At 45.0% G+C, this 23,279-nt stretch overlaps 1 protein-coding gene across 1 annotated transcript in view; it reads left to right on the top strand.

Annotated features, from left to right (window-relative positions):
- Positions 1-23,279, top strand: part of CTNND2 (catenin delta 2) — a 1,220,390-nt gene that overhangs the window by 524,347 nt on the left and 672,764 nt on the right. Inside the window, exon 12 of the mRNA XM_044295464.1 lies at positions 9,571-9,688. Coding sequence (XP_044151399.1) covers positions 9,571-9,688 — 118 coding nt within the window. The remainder of the gene's footprint in view (positions 1-9,570; positions 9,689-23,279) is intronic.

Genomic DNA, 23,279 nt, shown 5'->3' with positions numbered 1-23,279 from the left:
ATCGTGAGGAGTATGAGGTGAGCAATATCCTGGACTCACGCCTGGTCCGCGGTCGGGTGCAGTTTTTGGTCCATTGGCGTGGTTATGGTCCAGAGGAGCGTTCCTGGGTTCCCTCCGCAGATGTCCATGCTCCTGCCTTGCTCCGAGCCTTCCACGCACGCTTCCCTCAGAAACCGTTCTTTACTCCGCGGAGGAGGGGCCCTTGAGGGGGAGGTACTGTCATGGTCTTACCTTCTTGCTGTTCTCCTTCGTTTGACATGTGCTGGCGGCCATCTTGGTTTCTGGGTTTCTTGTAGCCTCCCACCCTGCGGCTTCTCCTTCCCACTGGGAGGAGCTGGATGCCTAGCTCATATATATAGGAGGTCTGTGGCTTCAGTTCCTTGCTTGGTCCTCCTGTGTTCACATGCTTCTAAGACTGCTGCTGCTTCTGGTTCCTGATCCTGGCTTCGTCTGACTACCCTGCTGGTTCCTGATCCAGGCTTCGTCTGATTACCCTGCTGGTTCCTGATCCAGGCTTCGTCTGACTACCCTGCTGGTTCCTGATCCAGGCTTCGTCTGACTACCCTTCTGGTTCCTGACCTCTGGCTTCGCAAGACCCTGCTTCGGTTTAGCCATCCGTTTGGACTTTTGCCTTACAGCTTGATTTTCAATAAAGCCTTCTTATTTCCACTTATCTCTTGTTGTACGTCTGGTTCATGGTTCCATGACATGTCCAAATGTCAAAGTATCCCCTTCTCCAGGGCACTACAAGGATCCATTATGTTTTTATCAGCATCTGCTCCAGGATGTGACGGAGTGGAATTACGTTGTTCATCCCGTAGTCCTAGCGACTGACAAATAAAGTGGCTTCCTCAATGGACCTGAGCAAACGGCAGGTGTCACTGGCTAACATTGAGATACACAGGGGAGTGCCCCTGTCTGTCTGCATAATCAAGAAATCGTTTTTGGCTTTCCTCTGCTCATATAGTCGGTACAACATGTGGAGGGTGGAGTTCCAACGGGTGGAAACATTGCATATCATGCGATGTTGGGGAACGCTTTTCTGCCTTTTGCAGCTCAAGGAGGGTGTGCTTTTGCAGTGTATGAGTGGCTGAAGTGCATGCAGTTTCCTAGCCATTTTCAGGATGTCTTGCAGTTGGGTGGAAAACTTCAGGAACTGCTTTTCAACCAGATTAAAGGTGTGCACCATGCAGGACCCATGGCTCAGCCTTCCTTGACGCAGTGTAGACACAATGTTCTTCCCGTTGTCTGTGACCATGGTTCCAATTTTAAATTTGCAAGGAGACAGTCAGGATTTGATTTCCTCTTAAAGAACGTGCAGCAGTTCCTCCCTGGTGTGACTCCATTCGACTATGCTGTTGAATGGATTAGGCAGTGGCTAAGGGACAGACAACAGAGGGTTGTAGCCAATGGAGTATATTCAGACCATGGTCTTGTTACCAGTGGGGTACCTCATGGATCTGTTCTGGGACCCATATTGTTTAATATCTTTATCAGCAAAATTGCAGAAGGCCTCGACGGCAAGGGCTGTTACTTTTTGCTGATGACACAAAGATTTGTAACTGGGTTGATGTTCCTGGAGGGATACATCCAAATGGAAAAAGGATTTAGGAAAACTAGAGGAATGGTAAAAAATCTGGCAACTAAAATTTAATGTTGATAAGTGCAAGATAATGCACCTGGGGCATAAAAACCCAAGAGCAGAATATAAAATCGGTGATACAGTCCTAACCTCAGTATCTGAGGAAAGGGATTTAGGGGTAATTATTTCAGAAGACTTAAAGGTAGGCAGACAATGTCATAGAGCAGCAGGAAATGCTAGCATAATTATTGGGTGTATAGGGAGAGGCATTACCAGTAGAAAGAGGGAGGTGCTCATGCTGCTCTACAGAGCACTAGTGAGACCTCATTTGGAGTATTGTGCGCAGTACTGGAGACCATATCTCCAAAAGGATATTGATACTTTGGAGAGAGTTAAGAGAAGAGCTACTAACTAGTACATGGATTGCAGGATAAAACTTACCAGGAAAGAGTAAAGGACCTTAACATGTATAGCTTGGAAGAAAGACAAGACAGAGGGGATATGATAGAAACTTTTAAATACATAAAGTGAATCAACAAGGTAAAAGAGAGAATATTTAAAAGAAGAAAAACTGCTACAAGGGGATATAGTTTTAAAGGGAACCTGTCACCGGGATTTTGTGTATAGAGCTGAGGACATGGGCTGCTAGATGGCCGCTAGCACATCCACAATACCCAGTCCCCATAGCTCTGTGTGCTTTTATTGTGTAAAAAAAACGATTTGATACATATGCAAATTAACCTGAGATGAGTCCTGTACGTGACTCATCTCAGGGACAGGACTCCTCTCAGGTTAATTTGCATATGTATCAAATCAGTTTTATTACACAATAAAAGCACACAGAGCTATGGGGACTGGATATTGCGGATGTGCTAGCGGCGATCTAGCAACTCATGTCCTCAGCTCTATACCCAAAATCCAGGTGACAGGTTCCCTTTAAATTAGAGGGACAAAGGTTTAAAAGTAATATCAGGAAGTATTACATTACTGAGAGAGTAGTGGATGCATGGAATAGCCTTCCTGCAGAAGTGGTAGCTGCAAATACAGTGAAGGAGTTTAAGCATGCATGGGATAGGCATAAGGCCATCCTTCATATAAGATAGGGCTAAGGGCTATTCATGGTATTCAGTATATTGGGCAGACCAGATGGGCCAAATGGTTCTTATCTATCAACACATTCTATGTTTCTATGTTTACAGCTCCATACTTTAGCACTGCCATGAACTTTAGCAGGCACCAACAGGCTCGAGGACTATCACACTTTCTGTTCAACATACGTGTGCAGGGCTGATATGGCCTTTTTGGAGAAGTAATGGCGGCTTGGGACTCTCCACCTTGGCTCGGCAAAGGTGCAGGGTCCACCACTTGGAAAGGGAGGGACTGTAGTACCTGCAACTTGGCCAGGAGCATGTTCAGCTTCTGCGTCGCTGGATAAGTGCACGCATAGTAACATAGTCACATAATATATAAAGCCGAAAAAAGAAATTTGTCCATCCAGTTTGGCCTGTTACCCTGCAAGTTGATCCAGAGGAAGGCAAAAAAAAAAAAAAAAAAAAAAAAATCAGTTTCTATGAGGAGGTAAGTTCTAGACTTGACAGCGGTGAATCAATGGATGTCGTATATCCGGACTTCTCCAAAACATTTGACACTGTACCACATAAAAGGTTAGTATATAAAATGAGAATGTTCGGACTGGGAGAAAACATCTGTATGTGGTTAAGTAACTGGCTCAATGATAGAAAACAGAGGGTGGTTATTATTGGTAAACACTCAGATTGGGTCACTGTCACTAGTGGGGTACTTCAGGGGTCAGTATTGGGACCTATTCTCTTCAATATATTTATTAATGATCTTGTAGAAGGCTTGCATAGTAAAGTATACATTTTCACAGATGACACTAAACTGTCTAAAGTAATTAACACTGAAGAGGACAGTATACTACTACAGAGGGATCTGGATAGATTGGAGGCTTGGGCAGATAAGTGGCAGATGAGGTTTAACACTGACAAATGTAAAGTTATGCACATGGGAAGGAATAATGCAAGTCACCCGTACATACTAAATGGTAAAACCCTCGGTAACACTGACATGGAAAATGATCTAGGAATTTTAATAAACAGCAAACAAAGCAGCAAAAACCAGTGTCAGGCAGCTGCTGCCAAGGGCAATAAGATAATGGGTTGCATCAGAAGGGGCATAGATGCCCGTGATAAGAACATAGTCCTACCACTTTACAAATTGCTAGTCAGACCACACATGAAGAACAGTGTACAGTTCTGGGCTCCTGTAAACATTGCAGACATAGCAGAGCTGGAGAGGGTCCAGAGGAGGGCAACTAAAGTAATAACTTGAATGGGACGACTACAGTACCCTGAAAGATTATCAAAATTAGGGTTATTCACTTTAGAAAAAAGACGACTGAGAGGAGATCTAATTAATATGTATAAATATATCAGGGGTCAGTATAGAGATCTATTCCATCGTCTATTTATCCCCAGGACTGTGATTGTGATGAGGGGACATCCTCTGCGTATGGAGGAAAGAAGGTTTGTACACAAACATAGAAGAGTATTCTTTACGGTAAGAGCAGTGAGACTATGGAACTCTCTGTCTGAGGAGGTGGTGATGGTGAGTACAATAAAGGAATTCAAGAGGGGCTTGGATGTATTTCTGGAGCATAATAATATTACAGGCTATAGCTACTAGAGAGGGGTCATTGATCCAGGGAGTTATTCTGATTTCCTGATTGAAGTCGGGAAGGAATTTTTTATTCCCCTAAAGTGCCTTCCTCTGGATTAACTTGCAGGATGACAGGCCGAACTGGATGGACAAATGTCTTTTTTCGGCCTTATGTACGATGTTACTATGTTAATTAGATCTCCCCTCAGTCGTTTTTTTTTTTTTTTTAGAGAGACTAACCCTAATGTTGATAATCTTTCATGGTATTGTAGTTTCCCCATTCCAGTTATTACTTTAGTTGACCTTCTCTGAACCCTCTTTAGCTCTGCTATGTCTGCTCTGTTCACAGGAGCCCAGAACTGTACACAATACTCCATGTGTTGTCAGACTAGTGATTTGTAAAGTGGTAGGACTATGTTCTCATCACGGGCATCTATGCCCCTTTTGATGCAACCCATGATCTAATTGGCCTTGGCAGCAGCTGCCTGACACTGGTTTTTACTGCTTAGTTTGCTGTTTATTTATATTCCTAGTTCCTTTTCCATGTCAGTGTTACCAAGTGTTTTACCATTTAGTATGTACGGGTGATTTGCATTATTCCTTACCATGTGCATAACCTTACATTTGTCAGTGTTAAACCTCATCTGCAACTTCTCTGCCCAAGCCTCTAATCTATACAGATCCATCTGTAGCTGTATATTGTCCTCTTCAGTGTAAATTGCTTTACACAGTTTAGTGTCATCTGCAAAAATGTATATTTTACTGTGCAAGCCTTCTACAAGATCATTAATACATATATTGAAGAGAATAGGGCCAAATACTGACCCCTGAGGTGCTCCACTAGTGACAGTGACTCAATCTGAGTGTGTACCATTAATAACCACCCTCTGTTTTCTATCATTGAGCCAGTTACTTAACCACATACAGATGTTTTCTCCCAATCCGAGCATTCTCATTTTATATACTAACTTTGTATGTGGTACAGTGTCAAATGCTTTGGAGAAGTCCAGATATACGACATCCATTGATTCACCGCTGTCAAGTCTAGAACTTACCTCCTCATAGAAACTGATTAAATAAGTTTGACATGACCGATCCCTCATGAAGGCATGCTGATATGATGTTATTTGCTTGTTTTCATTGAGATCCTCCAAAATAGCATCTCTTAGAAAACCTTCAAACAGTTTACCCATGACAGATGTTAAACTTACCGACCTATAATTTCCGAGGTCTGTTTTTGCACCCTTTTTGAATATTGGCACCACATTTGCTATGCGCCAATCCTGTGGAACACTCCCTGTCAGTATAAAGTCTGTAAATATCATAAATAAGTGTCTCACTATAACATTACTTAATTTTCTTAGGATACAGGGGTGTATGCCATCTGTTCCTGGCAATTTTTCTATTTTAATCTTTTTAAGTCGCTGTTGTACTTCTTCCTGGGATAGACAGGTCACTTTTAATAGGGAATTTACTTTTACATTCTGCATTTGATCTGACAGTTTATTTTCCTCAGTGAATACAGTGGAGAAGAAATATTGAATAGCTTTGCTTTCTCCTCGTCGCTCTCTGCAACTTCACCCTCATTGCTCTATAGGGGGCCGACACCTTCAGATTTATACTTTTTACCATTTATATAATTGAAAAACATTTTAGGGTTAGTTTTGCTCTCTTTGGCAATTAATCTCTCGGTCTCTAGTTTGGCAGCTTTTATTTGTTTTTTTACATATTTAATTTTTTTCCTTTATAGTTTTTCAGTGTTTCCTCACTACCCTCCTGTTTTAGTGATTTAAATGCTTTTTTTTTTGTCATTTGTTGCTTTCTTTACAGTTCTATTTAACAACATTGGTTTCTTCTTGTTCTTTAACTCTTTATTCCTATAAGGTATGTACCTCTCACAATTAGATTTCAGGATGCTTTTAAAAATATCCCATTTTGTGGCGGTATCTTTATTTTTGAGGACTTTGTCCCAGTTAGTTAGGCCTCTCTTAGTTAGCTAAATTTAGCTTTTTTGAAGTTTGTTATTTTTGTTCCTCCCTGTAGAACCGCTTGTTTGAAGGATAATTTGAAGGTTATTACTTTATGGTCACTATTTCCCAGGTGTCCCCCGACCTGCACATCTGTTGTTCTGTCAGGTCTATTGGTTAATACTAAGTCCAGTATGGCCGTTCCTCTAGTCGGGTCCTGAACCAGTTGGGTAAGGTAATTGTCTTTGGTTATTGCCAAAAACCTGTTTCCTTTATGAGATGTACAGCTTTCAGTTTCCCAAGCTATATCTGGGTAGTTGAAGTCCCCCATAATAACGACCTCATTATGATCTGCTGCATCATATATCTCATTTAGTAGTAGATTTTCTGTGGACTCTGGTATATTAGGTGGTTTATAATAAACTCCTATTAGTAATTTATTATTATTTTTGTATTTTTGCCTCCATGTATTTCAACCCACAGTGACTCCACATGTTCATGTCCCTCACTTATATCTTCTTGGACTGTGGGCTTTAGACAGGACTTTACATAAAGGCAGACCCCTCCCCCTATTTGGTTTTGACAATCCTTTCTAAACAGACTGTAACCTTGTCCCTTGACTGCCCAGTCATATTTAACATCCATGTCTCAGTTATACTCACTATGTCATAGTCCTCCTCACACATCACTAATTCCAGTTCCCCAGATGTATTTGTCAGGCTTCTGGCATTAGTATACAAACAATTAGGAGGTTTATGTATATTTTTTACTCTATACCTTTCCTTCTGAACTGTTCTAGTCCCTCCTTCCATTCCTCCCCAGTCCCACTACCTTGCCCCCAGTCTCTATCTGCACTATTTTCCCTTCCTATAACGTAATTACCCTCCCCCAGTCCCTAGTTTAAACACTCATCCAACCTTCTAGCCATCTTCTCCCCCAACACAGCTGCCCCTTCCCCATTGAGGTGCAGCCCATCCTTGCGATAGAGCCTGTAGCCGAGAGAGAAGTTGGCCCAGTTCTCCAGGAACTCAAACTCCTCCTTCCTACACCAGTTCTTGAGCCACTTATTAACCTCCCTAATCTCCCGCTGCCTTTCTTGTGTGGCCCGTGGTACAGGCGGTATTTCGGAAAACACTACCTTTGTGGTCCTTGCTCTAAGCTTTTGACCTAAATCCCTAAAATCTTTTTTAAGGACTCTCCACCTTCCTCTAACTTTGTCATTGGTTCCGATATGGACCATGACCGCTGGATCTTCTCCAGCCCCTCCCAGTAATCTGTCAACCCGATCCGCGATGTGTCGAACTCTAGCGCCAGGAAAACAACACACTGTTCGGTGATCACGGTCTTTGTGACAGACTGCCCTTTCTGTACCCCTATTAATAGTCTCCCACTACCAGCACCTGTCCAGCCTGCCCTGCTCTCCTTGTCCCCTGCTTACTGGAGCTGATATTCCCCTGACTGGCAGAGGAAGTGTCCGGCTTCAGCAGTGCTGTCTCTGAACCGACATCCCCCTCATCTGCCAACCGTGCAAACTTGTTGGGGTGTGACAGATCAGTGCTAGCTTCCCTGGCACTCTTCCCTTTACCCTGCTTTCTGTTACCCAGCTAGCTACCTTACTTTCAGCCTCTTTGCTTTCACCCTCTCCTCATCTATCCCATAGAGTGCTTGCTCAGTGAGCAGCAAACTCCTATCCAAATTGTCAACTCCTCTCAGTGTTTAAAGTCGCCCGTTTAGATACTCAAATTGGGATTCGAAACGGGAAATTTGCTCGCATTTTGAACAAATATATGCACCCAAAACGTCTGTTCCAAGACTGCATACATCAGACAAGATGTGCACTGGACTGCGCTATCAATTATGGAACACATACTAGATGGGGATTTAGCCAAAGAGAAAAATAAAATATAGTGCAGTAATAAGAAACTGATTTACTGCAGTCCCCCACTGAAGTCCCTGAATCTGAAGTCACTTAATCTAAGGTCGCACACTTATACAAACACACACTTAAATCAAATACGTGACGCGCAAACTCACGTTATATTCCTGATTATATAAATAGAGCTTTCAAAACTAGCCTGTTTTGCTTCCCCTGGATTCAAAGGGATACTGCATACTGTTCTCTTTTTGCAATTGCCTCGGTGATCAATTGCTGACAAAACGAGTGACGAGGAAAAGGAGGAGCAGGAACATCAGGACCAGTAGATGATGGGAAGGAAACACAGCTCCTCTCTGCTGAGGTGGTGGAGCCTTGACTACTCCAGAAGGGGTACGGGCCACTGGGTGATGCAGCGGTTGCTGAGTCAGGCTGTACCACTACATTAGCACCACGGTTTTCCCAGGCCACTTTATGGAAACGCTGCATGTTTAGCACCCTGGCCATACTTCATCTTCTGCCCACAGAAGATTTTACACACTGACTTCCTCCAGCGGCTTTATGAAAAATGTACACACCGGCAAGTATGGCATTTTCCCCCACCACCACCACTCCATGCTTATTGCGTGCTGCCACCATGAACCCGTGCACCTCTAGTTCTTTCCAGACAGGTAGGATCCTGCGTAGGTCTAGCCTGGGAACATTTGGCTCCAGACCTCACCCAGCTGCCCCCTTGCTGGCTCAGCCGTTGCTAACGCACAAGCTGCCACCCTTTTCACCTGACGAAGCCCCCTCTTTACCCACCTCTGACGTGTGATCAGCTACATCATCATTCACTAGTGCCTGCACGTCACTGTTGTCATCCTCACCAGTCTCAGGACCATGTGCCTTTTCGCTTGCAACACCAGCTTCCACGCGACTCTCATCATCACTACTTACCTGCCTACCGGAGGAAGCATCTGGTCTCTCCTCCACATCTTCACTGGGCAGTAGCTGCTGACTGTCCTCTAGAAGCTCTTCCTCACTGAAAAGCAGAGCCAAGCCGGCAGCATGTAATGTTTCCCAAGCAGAAGGAACAGAAAATGAAAGAGGCCGGTTCAGGTCCAGTGGGGGCACAGAGTTTGTTCCCAGGCCATGCCAACTAAGCATTGCTGCATTTATTTCTCTACCCATGCCCTGTTTACTGTCTCTGAACTGACTGATCAAATCAGTACACAGAAGTCCATACACGAGATAAATCATTTTACTGCAGACAAAGACCAGATATAGTTGCAGTGGCAGTCATTCAGTGATTTGATTTTCTCACTCCAGAGCTGGACAATATTTCATCTCATAATCCAGGTCTGGGGTGAGATAAATCTCTTAGTAGTTGCAGCGATATCTGGTCTCTCTTGAAATATGAAAAATTAAAAAGTATAGATACACTTTCAGTTGTATTGTTCTTTATTGTCTTTTAATTGTTTTTGCAGGAATGTGAGCTCTGCTGGAGAGGAGGCACGCAGAAGAATGAGAGAGTGTGATGGACTGACTGATGCTTTGCTCTATGTCATTCAGTATGCACTAGGAAGCAGTGAAATAGACAGTAAGGTATGTTTTCTACAATGTTAAATAGGAAAGTTATAATAACTTTGTTAAAGGGTAACTGTCATATTATTATTTTTTTATATAATAGTTTATTAGGGCTAGGCATGTATACCTGTCAATAATTGTCAAAAGATCTGTAATTACCTTATAATAACAGCTTTCATTAATTTCCCCTGTCCCTTTCCACTGTTCCCTTAAAAGACTGTTGCTATGACTTGTCTGTCTTCACTGTAGTGTAAGCAGAAGACAGAGGGGCATTGCATGCCAGCATTAGGCTTCAGACTGTGTATCTCAGTAATCCAATCTGATTGGCTGGCAGGAAGCTGCTGGCTACAGCAAGTGTGTATGTGAAGTGAGGGAAGGCAGTTTTGGCATCACGAGAACTGGCAGAGGAGCCATCCTCATATTGTAGGGGTTAAAACAGCTGTAACTAAGGGAAAGACTCAAGTAAAACAGTTGTAAGTGAAGAAACTAAAGATTGCTTTAAGTATAATGCCGTAGCAGCAGTAACATGCTGAAATAGTTTTTTTTTTTTATGAAGTCACACTTTAACTAAGATTTGCAGTGAACTGCACTTTATTTTCTTTTTGTATGCTATATGTATTGTTTTGTTTTTAGATAGGTTGCAGAGTTCTGATTAATCTTTGTCAGGGTAGGATAGGTGTTCTTCTTACAGAGCTACATAAAATTATAGCCGCCTCTACCTGCCACAAGGGGAGCTTTAGGAGCTCATGCAATTAAGATGTATAATCTTACTTGCATAAGCAATTAAGCAGAAATAATACCTGGATACTCTTCCCCATTGAGTACTGGCTTCACTGGGTGAAAGGTTTCTGTTGGGGATCTGGGGAGTACTACATTATGTCTCCTTATGGAGAACGACTAGTATAGAGCATATAATTAAATTAGAATTAATTCATTTAATATAAATGTAAATCGGTGTGTAAAAAGAGACTCATATGTATACTGATCAGGTTTATAGTGAACCTGTCACCTCTACTATGCTGTCCTCATTTCCTACGAGTAAGAGGAAACAAACCTGTCATTCTCATCAAACTCCTCTCCCTTGCAGTGCTGACGTACTGTGAAGTTTGGCCTGTCAGTACTGCAAAAGTACTGAATGCTAGCTAGAAGTGACTGCCTGCTAAAATCAGGGGGTCTGTAAATATGCTTTTCAACCCTCAGCAAAGACAGCATGGTAGAAGTAACAGGTTCCCTTTAACATTAAAACCACTGACAGGTTAGGTTATTATTTTGCTACAATGGTACATGTCAAAGAGATGTATTAAACTGTCAGTTCTTCAAATTGATATACTGAAAATAGAAAAATTAGGCTATTGTAATGGTCTATCCATCAAATTGAAGTTTATTCCTGTGATTACTGCAGAATTGCTACAGTTTTTTCTAGATTTTCTAGATTTTCATTTCTTAATAGTTGTTACGCTATTTTTCGAACTAAAAGATGCACCTAGGATTTGGAGGAGGAAAATAGAAAAAAAATAGCCTTCAAACTATAAGACACACCCACTTTTTCCTTATTTTAGGGTAAAAAATTCTGTCCTGACTCCAATCAGGCAATCAGAATTACTCCTTGAATCAATGATCATTCTCCAGAAATCTAATAACTGTAACCTATAATATTATTATTCTCCAAAAATACATCCAGAACTCTTTTAGTGAATTCAGCATCTCCTCTGGCAACGGGTTCCATAGTCTCACTGCTCTTACAGTAAAGTATACTATGTTTGTGTAGAAACCTTCTTTCCCCTTGTCACAGTCTCAGTCCAGGGAATGAATAGATGATGGGAGAGATCTGTGTACTGACTTCTGATATATTTATACATGGTTATTAGATCTTCCCTTAGTTGTCTTTTTTCTGAAGTGAATAACCCTAATTTGGATAATCTTTCTGGGTACTATAGTCCACCCATTCCAGTTATTACCTTAGTTGCCCTTCTCTGAACCCTCTTTATCTCTGCTATGTCTGCCTCGTTCACTGGAGCACAGAACTGTACTTTTCAAAGGTGACTCACAGAAGGCAGAAATACTAGAGAAAGGATTTCAAAGCACACATTTGTAAAAATGAAAAATTACTAGCAGACCCCAATTTTTCACATTCACAAGGGGTTAAAGGAGAAAATGCACCACAGTATATGTTCCCCATTTTATCCCCATTTAAGAAACACCTCATATGTGCTTGTAGCCTGCAGTATGGCTACACAGCAGTGCTCTAGAGGCAAAGTGCAAAATATGTTTTTTGTAGGCCTGAATTGGCAGAAATGTTAAAACATTTCTAAGGTCTTCAGAAATTAAAAACCCCAAGAAGTGACCCCAAATTGGAAAGGGCAACCCCGTACAAACATTTTAAGTGGTGGAAGGGGCACTTTTGACCTAACAGGTGTTTCACGTAAATGAATATGTAGTGGTTGGTGAAAAGTAGATGTAAGCTATGCAGACTAAATCTGAGATATAAGGTGTGGTAGTTTCTAAAACAATCTTTGATGCACAGGTCAAGTTTTTCAGGGCAGGTTTCAAAATGGTAAATGGTGTCTTTCCTTATCCCCCTTTTGCAACACACCGTGCATTTTTTTGGGGGCCTTCCCTTCCTTGCTGTTTGGGGGACTTCACCAGGGAAATGTTGCCCTGGTACAACTCAGGCACTGTAACTTGCAGAAGTACTGGGGCCCTCCATTGCTTGGTTTGGAAGAATTATGGCCTATATCACCACCTCTTGAAATTGTAGGAATGTTCTTATCTGGCTTCTAGCGCTAAATAGCACTTACACATTGTACAGCGCCATCTGTACAATGTGCACGGCCAGTTTTTTGTACCACACTCTTGTTTTTCGTGTGGCACTGTAGGCTTTAGAACTTGATATGAAAGATCAACCCCGCCCATGTGCCTATTATAGTCCAGAATGCAGTCCGGTTTGGGGACAGTGGTGGAGGTACCACGTACAGGGGCAGGGTTGCTGGTGTTACTGTGAATGGTGGCCATTGACCGCATGTGGATGTACGATGGTTCTATGTGGTATGTTACTGATCTTATCCTTTGCTCCTCCTGCTTTTATTTTAATTACCATGATACACAGCAGCTGACTTATATTGGTGTCATTTATGGATTTTATTCATTATTTGCACTTTATTATTATCAACTTTTGTAATGTGGGGTGTGGAAATTTAAAAAAAAAACTACTTGTCAAAGGACTAAAGCGGGGTCTCAATCTACTTGTCCCTCATGACAATCTACTTGTCCTGATACAAAAAGTAATTTTAAATCAAAACCATATTTAAGTGAATCCCTTTAATGTACATGCCATACTGGGGCAGTGAATCCCTTTAATATACATGCCATACTGGGCCAGTGAATCCCTTTAATATACATGCCATACTGGGCCAGTGAATCCCTTTAATTTACATGCCATACTGGGCCAGTGAATCCCTTTAATATACATGCCATACTGGGCCAGTGAATCCCTTTAATATACATGCCATACTGGGGCAGTGAATCCCTTTAATGTACATGCCATACTGGGCCAGTGATTCCCTTCAACCTCTTAAGGACACATGACGTACCGGTACGTCATGATGTCCTGGTACTTAAGGACACATGACGTACCGGTACGTCATGAATGGTTCCGATCACCGCCGCTCGGCGGGCGGTGATCGGAACCCGGTGCCTGCTCAAATCATTGAGCAGGCACCTGGGGCAAATGCGCCGGGGGGTCCTGTGACCCCCCCATGTCGGCGATCGCAGAAAACCGCAGGTCAATTCAGACCTGCGGTTTTCTGCGTTTCCGGGTTATTCGGGTCTCTGAAGACCCGATAACCCGGAACAGGATGGTGATGGTGGTGTGATTTCACTCCACCAATCACCATCCAGCGATCCTGAGTGGTGATGGTGACATCACCACTCAGGATCGCTTTCTGATTGGTCAGTGGGCGGTCCGGCGGCAGATTCAAAAGAGGCAGGCGCTCCTCTCCTCCTCCTTTTGTGTTCCGGAGCCGGAGGAGAGAGGAGCTGCCTGCACGTGTCTGCTGCCACCGCTGCACCGCTGCCTGCACCCGATCTGTGCCCCCAGGACCCGATCTCTGCCACCAGCACCCCCCCATCAGGTACATAGGGACAGCTAGGGAAAGTTTGGGTTAGGCAGGGAAAAAAAGGGAAAGTTAGTTTTTTTTACTTTTCATTGCATCACCCTAGTTAGGGTGTCTGGGGTCCACAGCACAGCTGTGTGACCCTAGACCCCCAAGGGGTGCTGCCACTTGCCCCCCCCCCCTGCCCCCCCTTCCCCCACTTTTTTGGGGTGCAGGATTTTTTTTATTTTTTTTGTGTACGCTGACTGTGGCCGGCACTCTTAGTGTCCGGCCACTGTTAGCGCATCGCACACCCCACCGCTGATCAACTTCGGACGGTTGATCAGCGGTTTTGAATTTTTTTTTCCACATTTTTTGGCCTTTTTTTTAGTCAGTTTTTTTTTTTTTTGTTAGTTTTAGGGTGAGTTCGTGAACACCCGTGCCCCCACACACACGCACACAAAATAAAGAGAGTTACACACACGCACATATACACGCAGACACACACTCCCCTATGGCCCGCCGGACGTTCTCGGCCGAGGAGGCATACGCCCAGCTTGCCTCCGAATCCGAGAGTCCCAGTGAGGATGAGGATGACCCCACATTCCTGTTGTCATCCGCATCCTCCTCATCATCTAGCGATGATGATGAGCCCCCAAGGCGGCGGAGACGCCGCCTGGCGGAGCAAGGGGACCGCCATGTTAGGGACCCTGTGGCCCAGCCTAGTACGAGCAGCTCTGGGGCTCGTACTGGTTTCCCGGCCCACCAGTTAAATCCACCGGAGCACCCTGCCGGTGAATTTGTCTGGTGTAGCCCAGAGCGATACGAGCCCGTGATTCCTGATTTTGTAGGCCAATCAGGAATCCAGATTTCCACAGTGGGCTACACTGAATATGACTTTTTTCGTCATTTTTTCAGTGACCCACTGGTAAATCTGATGGTGGAGCAGACGAATTTGTACGCCCAACAGTTCGTCGCTCAACACCCGGGCTCCTTTTTGGCCAGGCCCGGTGGCTGGACGCCGGTCAGTGCAGCCGAAATGAGGACATTTTGGGGCCTCGTGCTGCATATGGGCCTGGTCAAGAAACCCAGTGTCAGGCTGTACTGGAGTGGGGACGTCCTATACCAGACCCCACTTTACAGTACGGCCATGACACGCTCCCGGTTTGAGGCCATCCGGAAATGTCTGCATTATTCCGATAATGCAGCATGTCCCCCCCGAGGTGATCCTGCCCATGACCGTCTGTACAAGATACGGCCGGTCATCGATCACTTTGGGGCCAAATTCATGGAGGCCTATGTACCTGGAAGAGAGGTCGCGGTTGATGAGTCTCTCATTGCGTTCAAGGGGAGACTCATTTTCCGCCAGTATGTGCCCACCAAGCGAGCGAGGTATGGCGTGAAGCTATACAAAATTTGTGAGAGTACCTCAGGGTACACTTACAAATTTCGTATATACGAGGGGCGAGATTCCCGGATTCAACCCCCAGAATGTCCCCCCACTCTGGGTGTTACCGGGAAACTTGTGTGGGACCTTATGTTCCCACTGCTGGATAAGGGTTACCACCTTTACGTGGATAACTTTTATACCAGTATCCCCTTGTTCCAGTCCCTTGCCGCCAGATCCACGTTCGCTTGTGGGACCGTGCGGAAAAATCAACGCGGCCTCCCTGCCCTCCCCCTCCAGGTACCTATCCCCAGGGGTGAGACCCGTGCCCTTACCACTGGAAACCTGTTGCTGGTCAGGTATAAGGACAAGAGGGATGTCCTTATGCTGTCCACAATTCATGGTAACGGCATCACCCCTGTCCCTGTGCGAGGTACCGCGGCAACGGTCCTCAAGCCCGATTGTATCGTCGCCTACAATCGGTATATGGGAGGAGTTGATCTCTCTGATCAAGTCCTCAAGCCATATAATGCCATGCGCAAAACCCGGGCATGGTACAAAAAAGTTGCGGTCTACTTGGTGCAGGTTGCCATGTACAACTCTTTTGTACTATCCCGAAGTGCTGGCAGCACAGGGACATTCCTCCAGTTCTATGAGGCAGTCCTCAAGGCCCTGATCTTTTCGGACCGGGAAAGAGCAGGCCGGAGTACCTCGGGAACTGTAGGCGCCCGGATCGTCCCTGGCCAACACTTTCCAGGTGTGGTCCCCCATACTGGAAAGAAGGGACGAACCCAAAAAAGGTGCAGAGTGTGTCACAGGAGGGGGATACGGAAGGACACCACAACTCAATGTGACACGTGCCCCGATCATCCGGGCCTCTGCATTATTGGTTGCTTCAGGGAGTATCACACTTCCATGGAGTACTAAATTTATATCCCAATTTAGGACTGACATGGGATAAAAAAAAAAATGGTTCTCAGACTTGAGACACCCAAAAAAACTAAAATAATTTATTAAAAGTATACATATTAGGTATCGCCGCGTCGGTAATAATCTCCTCTATAAAAATACCCCATGATCCAACCCCCCCAGATTAACACGGTCCAAAAAAAAAAAAAAAAAGTGCAAAAAAAGATTTTTTTTTGTCACCAAACATAACAAAAAATTTAATAGCAAGCGATCAAAAAGTCATATAGCCCCCAAAATAGTGCCAGAAAAACCGTCCGCTCGTCCCGCAAAAAATGAGCCCCCACATAAGATAATCAGATAAAAAAAATATAAAATATGACACCTAGACTTTAGAGATACCAAAAAAATGTTTGGGTATCAAAAAGGATAATATAGTCAAAAACCTAAATAATTATAAAAAAAAGTAGACTTATTAGGTATCGCCGCGTCTGTAAGAATCTCCTCTATAAAAATATCCCATGACCTAACCCCCCAGATTAACACGGTTAAAAAAAAAAAATGAAAACGGTGCCAAAAACTAAATTTTTGGCACTTTTTCATTTCAATCCGTTTTTTTTGGTAACAAAACAAGGGTTAACAACCAAACAAAAGTTAATATTTATTACCCTGATACTGCAGTTTACAGAAATGCCATATTTGTGGTCGTAAACTGCTGTATCAGTAAAAGGGAGGCCGCAAAAGGAAAGGACCGACATGGTTTCTGGAAGGCCGATTTTGATGGCCTTTTTTATTGACACCATGTCCCTTTTGAAGCCCCCCTGATGCCCCCCTAGAGTAAAAACTCCCTAAAAGTGACCCCATCTAAGAAACTACACCCCTCAAGGTATTCAAAACTGATTATACAAACTTTATTAACCCTTTAGGTGTTCCTCAACAGTTAATGGCAAATGGAGATGAAATTTCAGAATCTCAATTTTTGGTAACCTTGCCTCACAAAAATGTAATATAGAGCAACCAAAAATCATATGTACCTTAAAAATAGTCCCCCAAATAATGCCACCTTATCCCATAGTTTCCAAAATGGGGTCACTTTTAGGGAGTTTCCACTCCAGGGGTGCATCAGGGGGGTTGAAACAGGACACGGTGTAAATAAACCGGTCCATAAAAATCAGCCCTCCAAAAACCAAACGGCGCACCTTTCACTCTACGCCCCGCTGTGTGGCCGTACAGTAGTTTACGGCCACATATTGGGTGTTTCTGTAAACGGCAGAGTCAGGGCAATAGAGATACAGTCTTGTTTGGCTGTTAACCCTTGCTTTGTTAGTGGAAAAAATGGGTTAAAATGGAAAATTAGACAAAAAAATCTAATTCTCAAATTTCATCCCCATTTGTCAATAACTCTTGCGCAACACCTAAAGGGTTAACGACGTATGTAAAATCAGTTTTGAATACCTTGAGGGGTGTACTTTCTTAGATGGGGTCACTTTTAGGGAGTTTCTACTCCAGGGGTGCATCAGGGGGGTTGAAACAGGACATGGTGTAAATAAACCGGTCCATAAAAATCAGCCCTCCAAAAACCAAACGGCGCACCTTTCACTCTACGCCCCGCTGTGTGGCCGTACAGTAGTTTACGGCCACATATTGGGTGTTTCTGTAAACGGCAGAGTCAGGGCAATAAAGATACAGTCTTGATTGGCTGTTAACCCTTGCTTTGTTAGTGGAAAAAATGGGTTAAAATGGAAAATTAGACAAAAAAATCTAATTCTCAAATTTCATCCCCATTTGTCAATAACTCTTGCGCAACGCTTAAAGGGTTAACGACGTATGTAAAATCAGTTTTGAATACCTTGAGGGGTGTACTTTCTTAGATGGGGTCACTTTTAGGGAGTTTCTGCTCTAGGGGTGCATCAGGGGGCTTCAAATGGGACATGGTGTAAATAAACCAGTCCATAAAAATCAGCCTTCCAAAAACCATACGGCGCACCTTTCACTCTACGCCCCGCTGTGTGGCCGTACAGTAGTTTACGGCCACATATTGGGTGTTTCTGTAAACGGCAGAGTCAGGGCAATAAAGATACAGTCTTGTTTGGCTGTTAACCCTTGCTTTGTTAGTGGAAAAAATGGGTTAAAATGGAAAATTAGACAAAAAAATTAAATTCTCAAATTTCTTCCCCATTTGCCAATAACTCTTGTGCAACACCTAAAGGGTTAACGACGTATGTAAAATCAGTTTTGAATACCTTGAGGGGTGTAGTTTCTTAGTTGGGGTCATTTTTGAGAGGTTTCTATTATCTAAGCCTCACAATATGACTTCAAACCTGAACTGGTCCATAAAAAGTGGGATTTTGAAGATTTCTGAAAAATTTCAAAATTTGCTTCTAAACTTCTAAGCCTTGTAACATCCCCAAAAAATAAAATATCATTCCCAAAATGCTACAAACATGAAGTAGACATATGGGGAATGTAAAGTCATCACCATTTTTGGGGGTATTACTATGTATTACAGAAGTAGAGAAACTGAAACTTTGAAATTTGTTAATTTTTGCAATTTTGGGGTAAATTAGGTATTATTTTGTGCAAAAAAAAAATTTTTTTTTACTTCATTTTACCACTGTCATGAAGTACAATATGTGACGAAAAAACAATCTCAGAACGGCCTGGATAAGTCAAAGCGTTTTAAAGTTATGTGCACTTAAAGTGACAGTGGTCAGATTTGCAAAAAATGGCCTGGTCCTTAAGCTGAAATAAGGCTGTGTCCCTATGGGGTTAATATACATGCCATACTGGGCCAGTGATTCCCTTTAATATACATGCCATACTGGGGCAGTGAATCCCTTTAGTGTACATGCCATACTGGGGCAGTGAATCCCTTTAATGTACATGCCATACTGGGGCAGTAAATCCCCTTGATGTACAAGCCAGTATGGGGAAGTCCCCGTCCCCCCCCCTATTCATGGAGGGTGAGTGGCTGGAAGTTGGAACCTGGCAGCACTCCTATTGACACTTCAATGCCAGGGAGAAGAAGCAGAGCGGCAGCCTGACAGCAGAGCATAGCTGACCCAGAGCAGTCACCACACACACTACCTGCTGGGCTATCTATCACGGCACAGGCTGCCACCATGTCAGGAGCTCCTACTACAGCCGCTGACTAACGTGTGCCTCCGCTTGGAGCTGACTTCCGGCCTGCACAGGAGCGCTGATAACTAGTGATGGGAAGTTCGGATCTTTTAGGTGAATCGGTTCATTCAAATGAACCGGTTCATGAATCGGATCTTCGGTTCACTTGGTGAGTCAGACTGCTGAGCTGACTCGCAAGTGAACCGAAGACTCTAGGTGCCGGTGCGCATGCGCAGATGCTATACACATTCGATTCACTTGCTGCTGCTGACTCAGTGCAGTCGGCTCTTCAGCTCTCTGAACTCTGATTAGTATTGAGTGAGTCAGGAAGAGTGATTTATTATAGTAAAGGGAAGCTGAGGCTGACGCCGGACAGGAGGACTCAGGACAGTAGGACAATAGACTTGTATTATGGCGTAAAGCAAAATGGAAGGCTTTAAAAGGCATTCCATTTGCTTTCCGTCCTCATAGAAGTCTATGCAAATCAAAATGGATCCGTCTGGGTCCCGTTATGCAAGACGGAAAACTAAGTCCTGTCGACACGACAGGACCCAGACGGATCTGTTATGATTTTCATAGACTTTTACGATGACGGAAATCAAAACGGAATGCCTCTTAAAGGTTTCCGTTTTGCATTCCATTTTATGGATTACGTTATTTTCTGTTATAACCCTTTTATAACGGAAAGCCATAACGGAATCCATAAAGGTGATGTGAACCCACCCTTAGTTATATAGCTACTGAATGAGATGCCTTTAACATATATCTCCTGAGAAGCCAATTTGATTCTAAAGGGTTAATTTTATTCAACCTGTAATCTAAACTCTGTGTCATCTGTCCCTTCTCTTATCTCTCTGCTCCTGTCCCTTAATCTTATCACTGCTGCACCAAAAGCAGCCTCAGCCTCAGTGTAAACTGTTCTAGAGTCTGACTCTTTTAACTCAATGAATCGAATGAGTCACAAACTAAGGCCTCATGCACACAGACGTTTTTTTTCACGGTCCGCAAAACGGGGTTCCGTTGGTCCGTGATCCGTGACCGTTTTTCCGTCCGTGGGTCTTCCTTGATTTTTGGAGGATCCACGGACATGAAAAAAAAGTCATTTTGGTGTCCGCCTGGCCGTGCGGAGCCAAACGGATCCGTCCTGAATTACAATGCAAGTCAATGGGGACGGATCCGTTTGATGTTGACACAATATGGTGCCATTTCAAACGGATCCGTCCCCATTGACTTTCAATGTAAAGTCTGGAGTTCTGTTATACCATCGGATTGGAGTTTTCTCCAATCCGATGGTATATTTTAACTTGTAGCGTCCCCATCACCATGGGAACGCCTCTATGTTAGAATATACTGTCGGATATGAGCTACATCGTGAAACTCATTTCCGACAGTATATTCTAACACAGAGGCGTTCCCATGGTGATGGAGACGCTTCAGGTTAGAATATACAAAAAAACTGTGTACATGACTGCCCCCTGCTGCCTGGCAGGTGCTGCCAGGCAGCAGGGGGCAGACCCCCCCCCTGTTTTTAACTCATTGGTGGCCAGTGGGCCCCCCTCCCCTGTTGTTAACTCGTTGGTGGCCAGTGTGCGCACCCCCCTCCCTCCCTCCCTCTATTGTTTTAATACATTGGGGCCAGTGTGCGCGCGCCCCCCAACCCCCCCTCCCTCCCTCTCTTGTTTTAATACATTGGGGCCAGTGTGCGCGCCCCCCAACCCCCCCTCCCTCCCTCTCTTGTTTTAATACATTGGGGCCAGTGTGCGCGCGCCCCCCCAACCCCCCTCCCTCCCTCTATTGTTTTAATACATTGGGGCCAGTGTGCGCGCGCCCCCCCAACCCCCCCTCCCTCCCTCTATTGTTTTAATACATTGGGGCCAGTGTGCGCACCCCCCCACCCCCCTCCCTCCCCCCATTGTAATCATCATCGGTGGCAGCGGAGTAGAAGATTTTCATACTTACCTGGCTGCTGGCTGCTGCGATGTCTGCGTCCGGCCGGGAGCTCCTCCTACTGGTAAGTGACAGCAATGCGCCGCACAGACCTGTCACTTACCAGTAGGAGGAGCTCCCGGCCGGACGCAGACATCGCAGCAGCCAGCAGCCAGGTAAGTATGAAAATCTTCTACTCCGCTGCCACCGATGATGATTACAATAGAGGGGGGGGGGGGGGGGGGTTGGGGGGGGGGTGCGCACACTGGCCCCAATGTATTAAAACAATAGAGGGAGGGAGGGGGGGTTGGGGGGCGCGCGCACACTGGCCCCAATGTATTAAAACAATAGAGGGAGGGAGGGAGGGGGGTGCGCACACTGTGCCACCAACAGTTAACAACAGGGGAGGGGGGGGCCGCACAATGATATTCAAACTGGGGAGGGGGGGGTCTGCCCCCTGCTGCCTGGCAGCCCTGATCTCTTACAGGGGGATATGATGGGGTTAATTGTACTATCATATCCCCCTGTAAGAGATCGGGTGCTGCCAGGCAGCAGGGGGCAGTCTTGTACACAGTTTGTAGTGTATTCTAACTAGAAGCGTCCCATCACCATGGGAACGCTTCTGTGTTAGAATATACTGTCGGATCTGAGTTTTCACGAAGTGAAAACTCAGCTCTGAAAAAGCTTTTATGCAGACGGATCTTCGGATCCGTCTGTATGAAACTAACCTACGGCCACGGATCACGGACACGGATGCCAATCTTGTGTGCATCCGTGTTCTTTCACGGACCCATTGACTTGAATGGGTCCGTGAACCGTTGGCCGTGAAAAAAATAGGACAGGTCATATTTTTTTCACGGCCAGGAAACACGGCTCACGGATGCGGCTGCCAAACGGTGCATTTTCCGATTTTTCCACGGACCCATTGAAAGTCAATGGGTCCGTGAAAAAAAACGGAAAACGGCACAACGGCCACGGATGCACACAACGGTCGTGTGCATGAGGCCTAAGTCGGATCTTTAGATTCTTTTAACTTGTGACTCATTCGATTCATTTCTATTCTGACTGCCTGTGAAGTGCATTGTGTGACTCAGACGACTGGAGTCAGAGCTGCTAGTGTGCTGTGCTTGCCTTGCCCCCTCAGCTCTGGTCGGTGATTGGTTGGTGGGCGGGGAGGGGAGGGGCTGGCAGAAGCCAGCTTCCACTCTGAGATCACATTACACTCCTCCCTGTCCCTCCCTCAGGCTCCCTGCTGCCAGCGTGAGGTGAGCGTCTCTGTCTGCATTGTCTGTGTGCTGTGTGACTGAGCCGTTTCAAACGGATCGGATCAGTCAAGTGAACTGGACATCACTACAAAACACTGCGGTAAGCAGCCCAGACTTGCTGCACCGGGCTGTGTATTAGAGGAAAACACGGCGCAACCCTAGCCCTGCTACTTGCCCGCAAGGCTAAGCCAGTGTTTCCCAACCAGTGTGCCTCCAGCTGTTACAAAACTACAACTCCCAGCATGCCCACACAGCCAAATGCTATCCGGGCATGCTGGGAGTTGTAGTTTTGCAACAGCTAGAGGCACACTGGTTGGGAAACAGTGGGCTAAGCTGCCTGCACAAACTACCTGCCCGGCGCCATAGTCATCTGTATCGCTGTCCTCAGGACAGTGTTGCAGATGGCTGTGCTGCAAGTGCGAACGGGCAGGGGAGGGAGAGGAGTGAGTGTCCCTTCCCCTTCCTCTGATAGGCTGCCGGCCTAGTGCCTGCAGCCTATCAGAGGCCAGCGCAGGTGGCATGATGACGTCATCGCGCCACCTGAGCCGTACAGCGCGGGACACAGGCCAGAAGAGGCCTGCATCACATCGCTGACATGGAGGTAAGTATAAGTGTTTTTTTATATACAGTATGTACAATAGTGTTACTGGCACATTAAGGGGCTCTTGTTACTGGCACATTGGGGGGCTCTTGTTTCTGGCACATTAGGGGGGCTCTTGTTACTGGCACATTAGGGGGGATCTTGTTACTGGCACATTAGGGGGGATCTTGTTACTGACACATTAGGGGGGCTCTTGTTACTGGCACATTGGTGGGGGCTCTTGTTACTGGCACATTAGGGGGGCTCTTGTTACTGGCACATTGGGTAGGGGGCTCTTGTTACTGGCACATTAGGGGGGATCTTGTTACTGGTA

Source organism: Bufo gargarizans, chromosome 5 (assembly GCF_014858855.1).
Source record: "Bufo gargarizans isolate SCDJY-AF-19 chromosome 5, ASM1485885v1, whole genome shotgun sequence".
NCBI lineage: Eukaryota > Metazoa > Chordata > Amphibia > Anura > Bufonidae > Bufo > Bufo gargarizans.
Note: the sequence above shows the minus strand (reverse complement) of the source record. Positions and strands in the feature narration are given on the sequence as shown.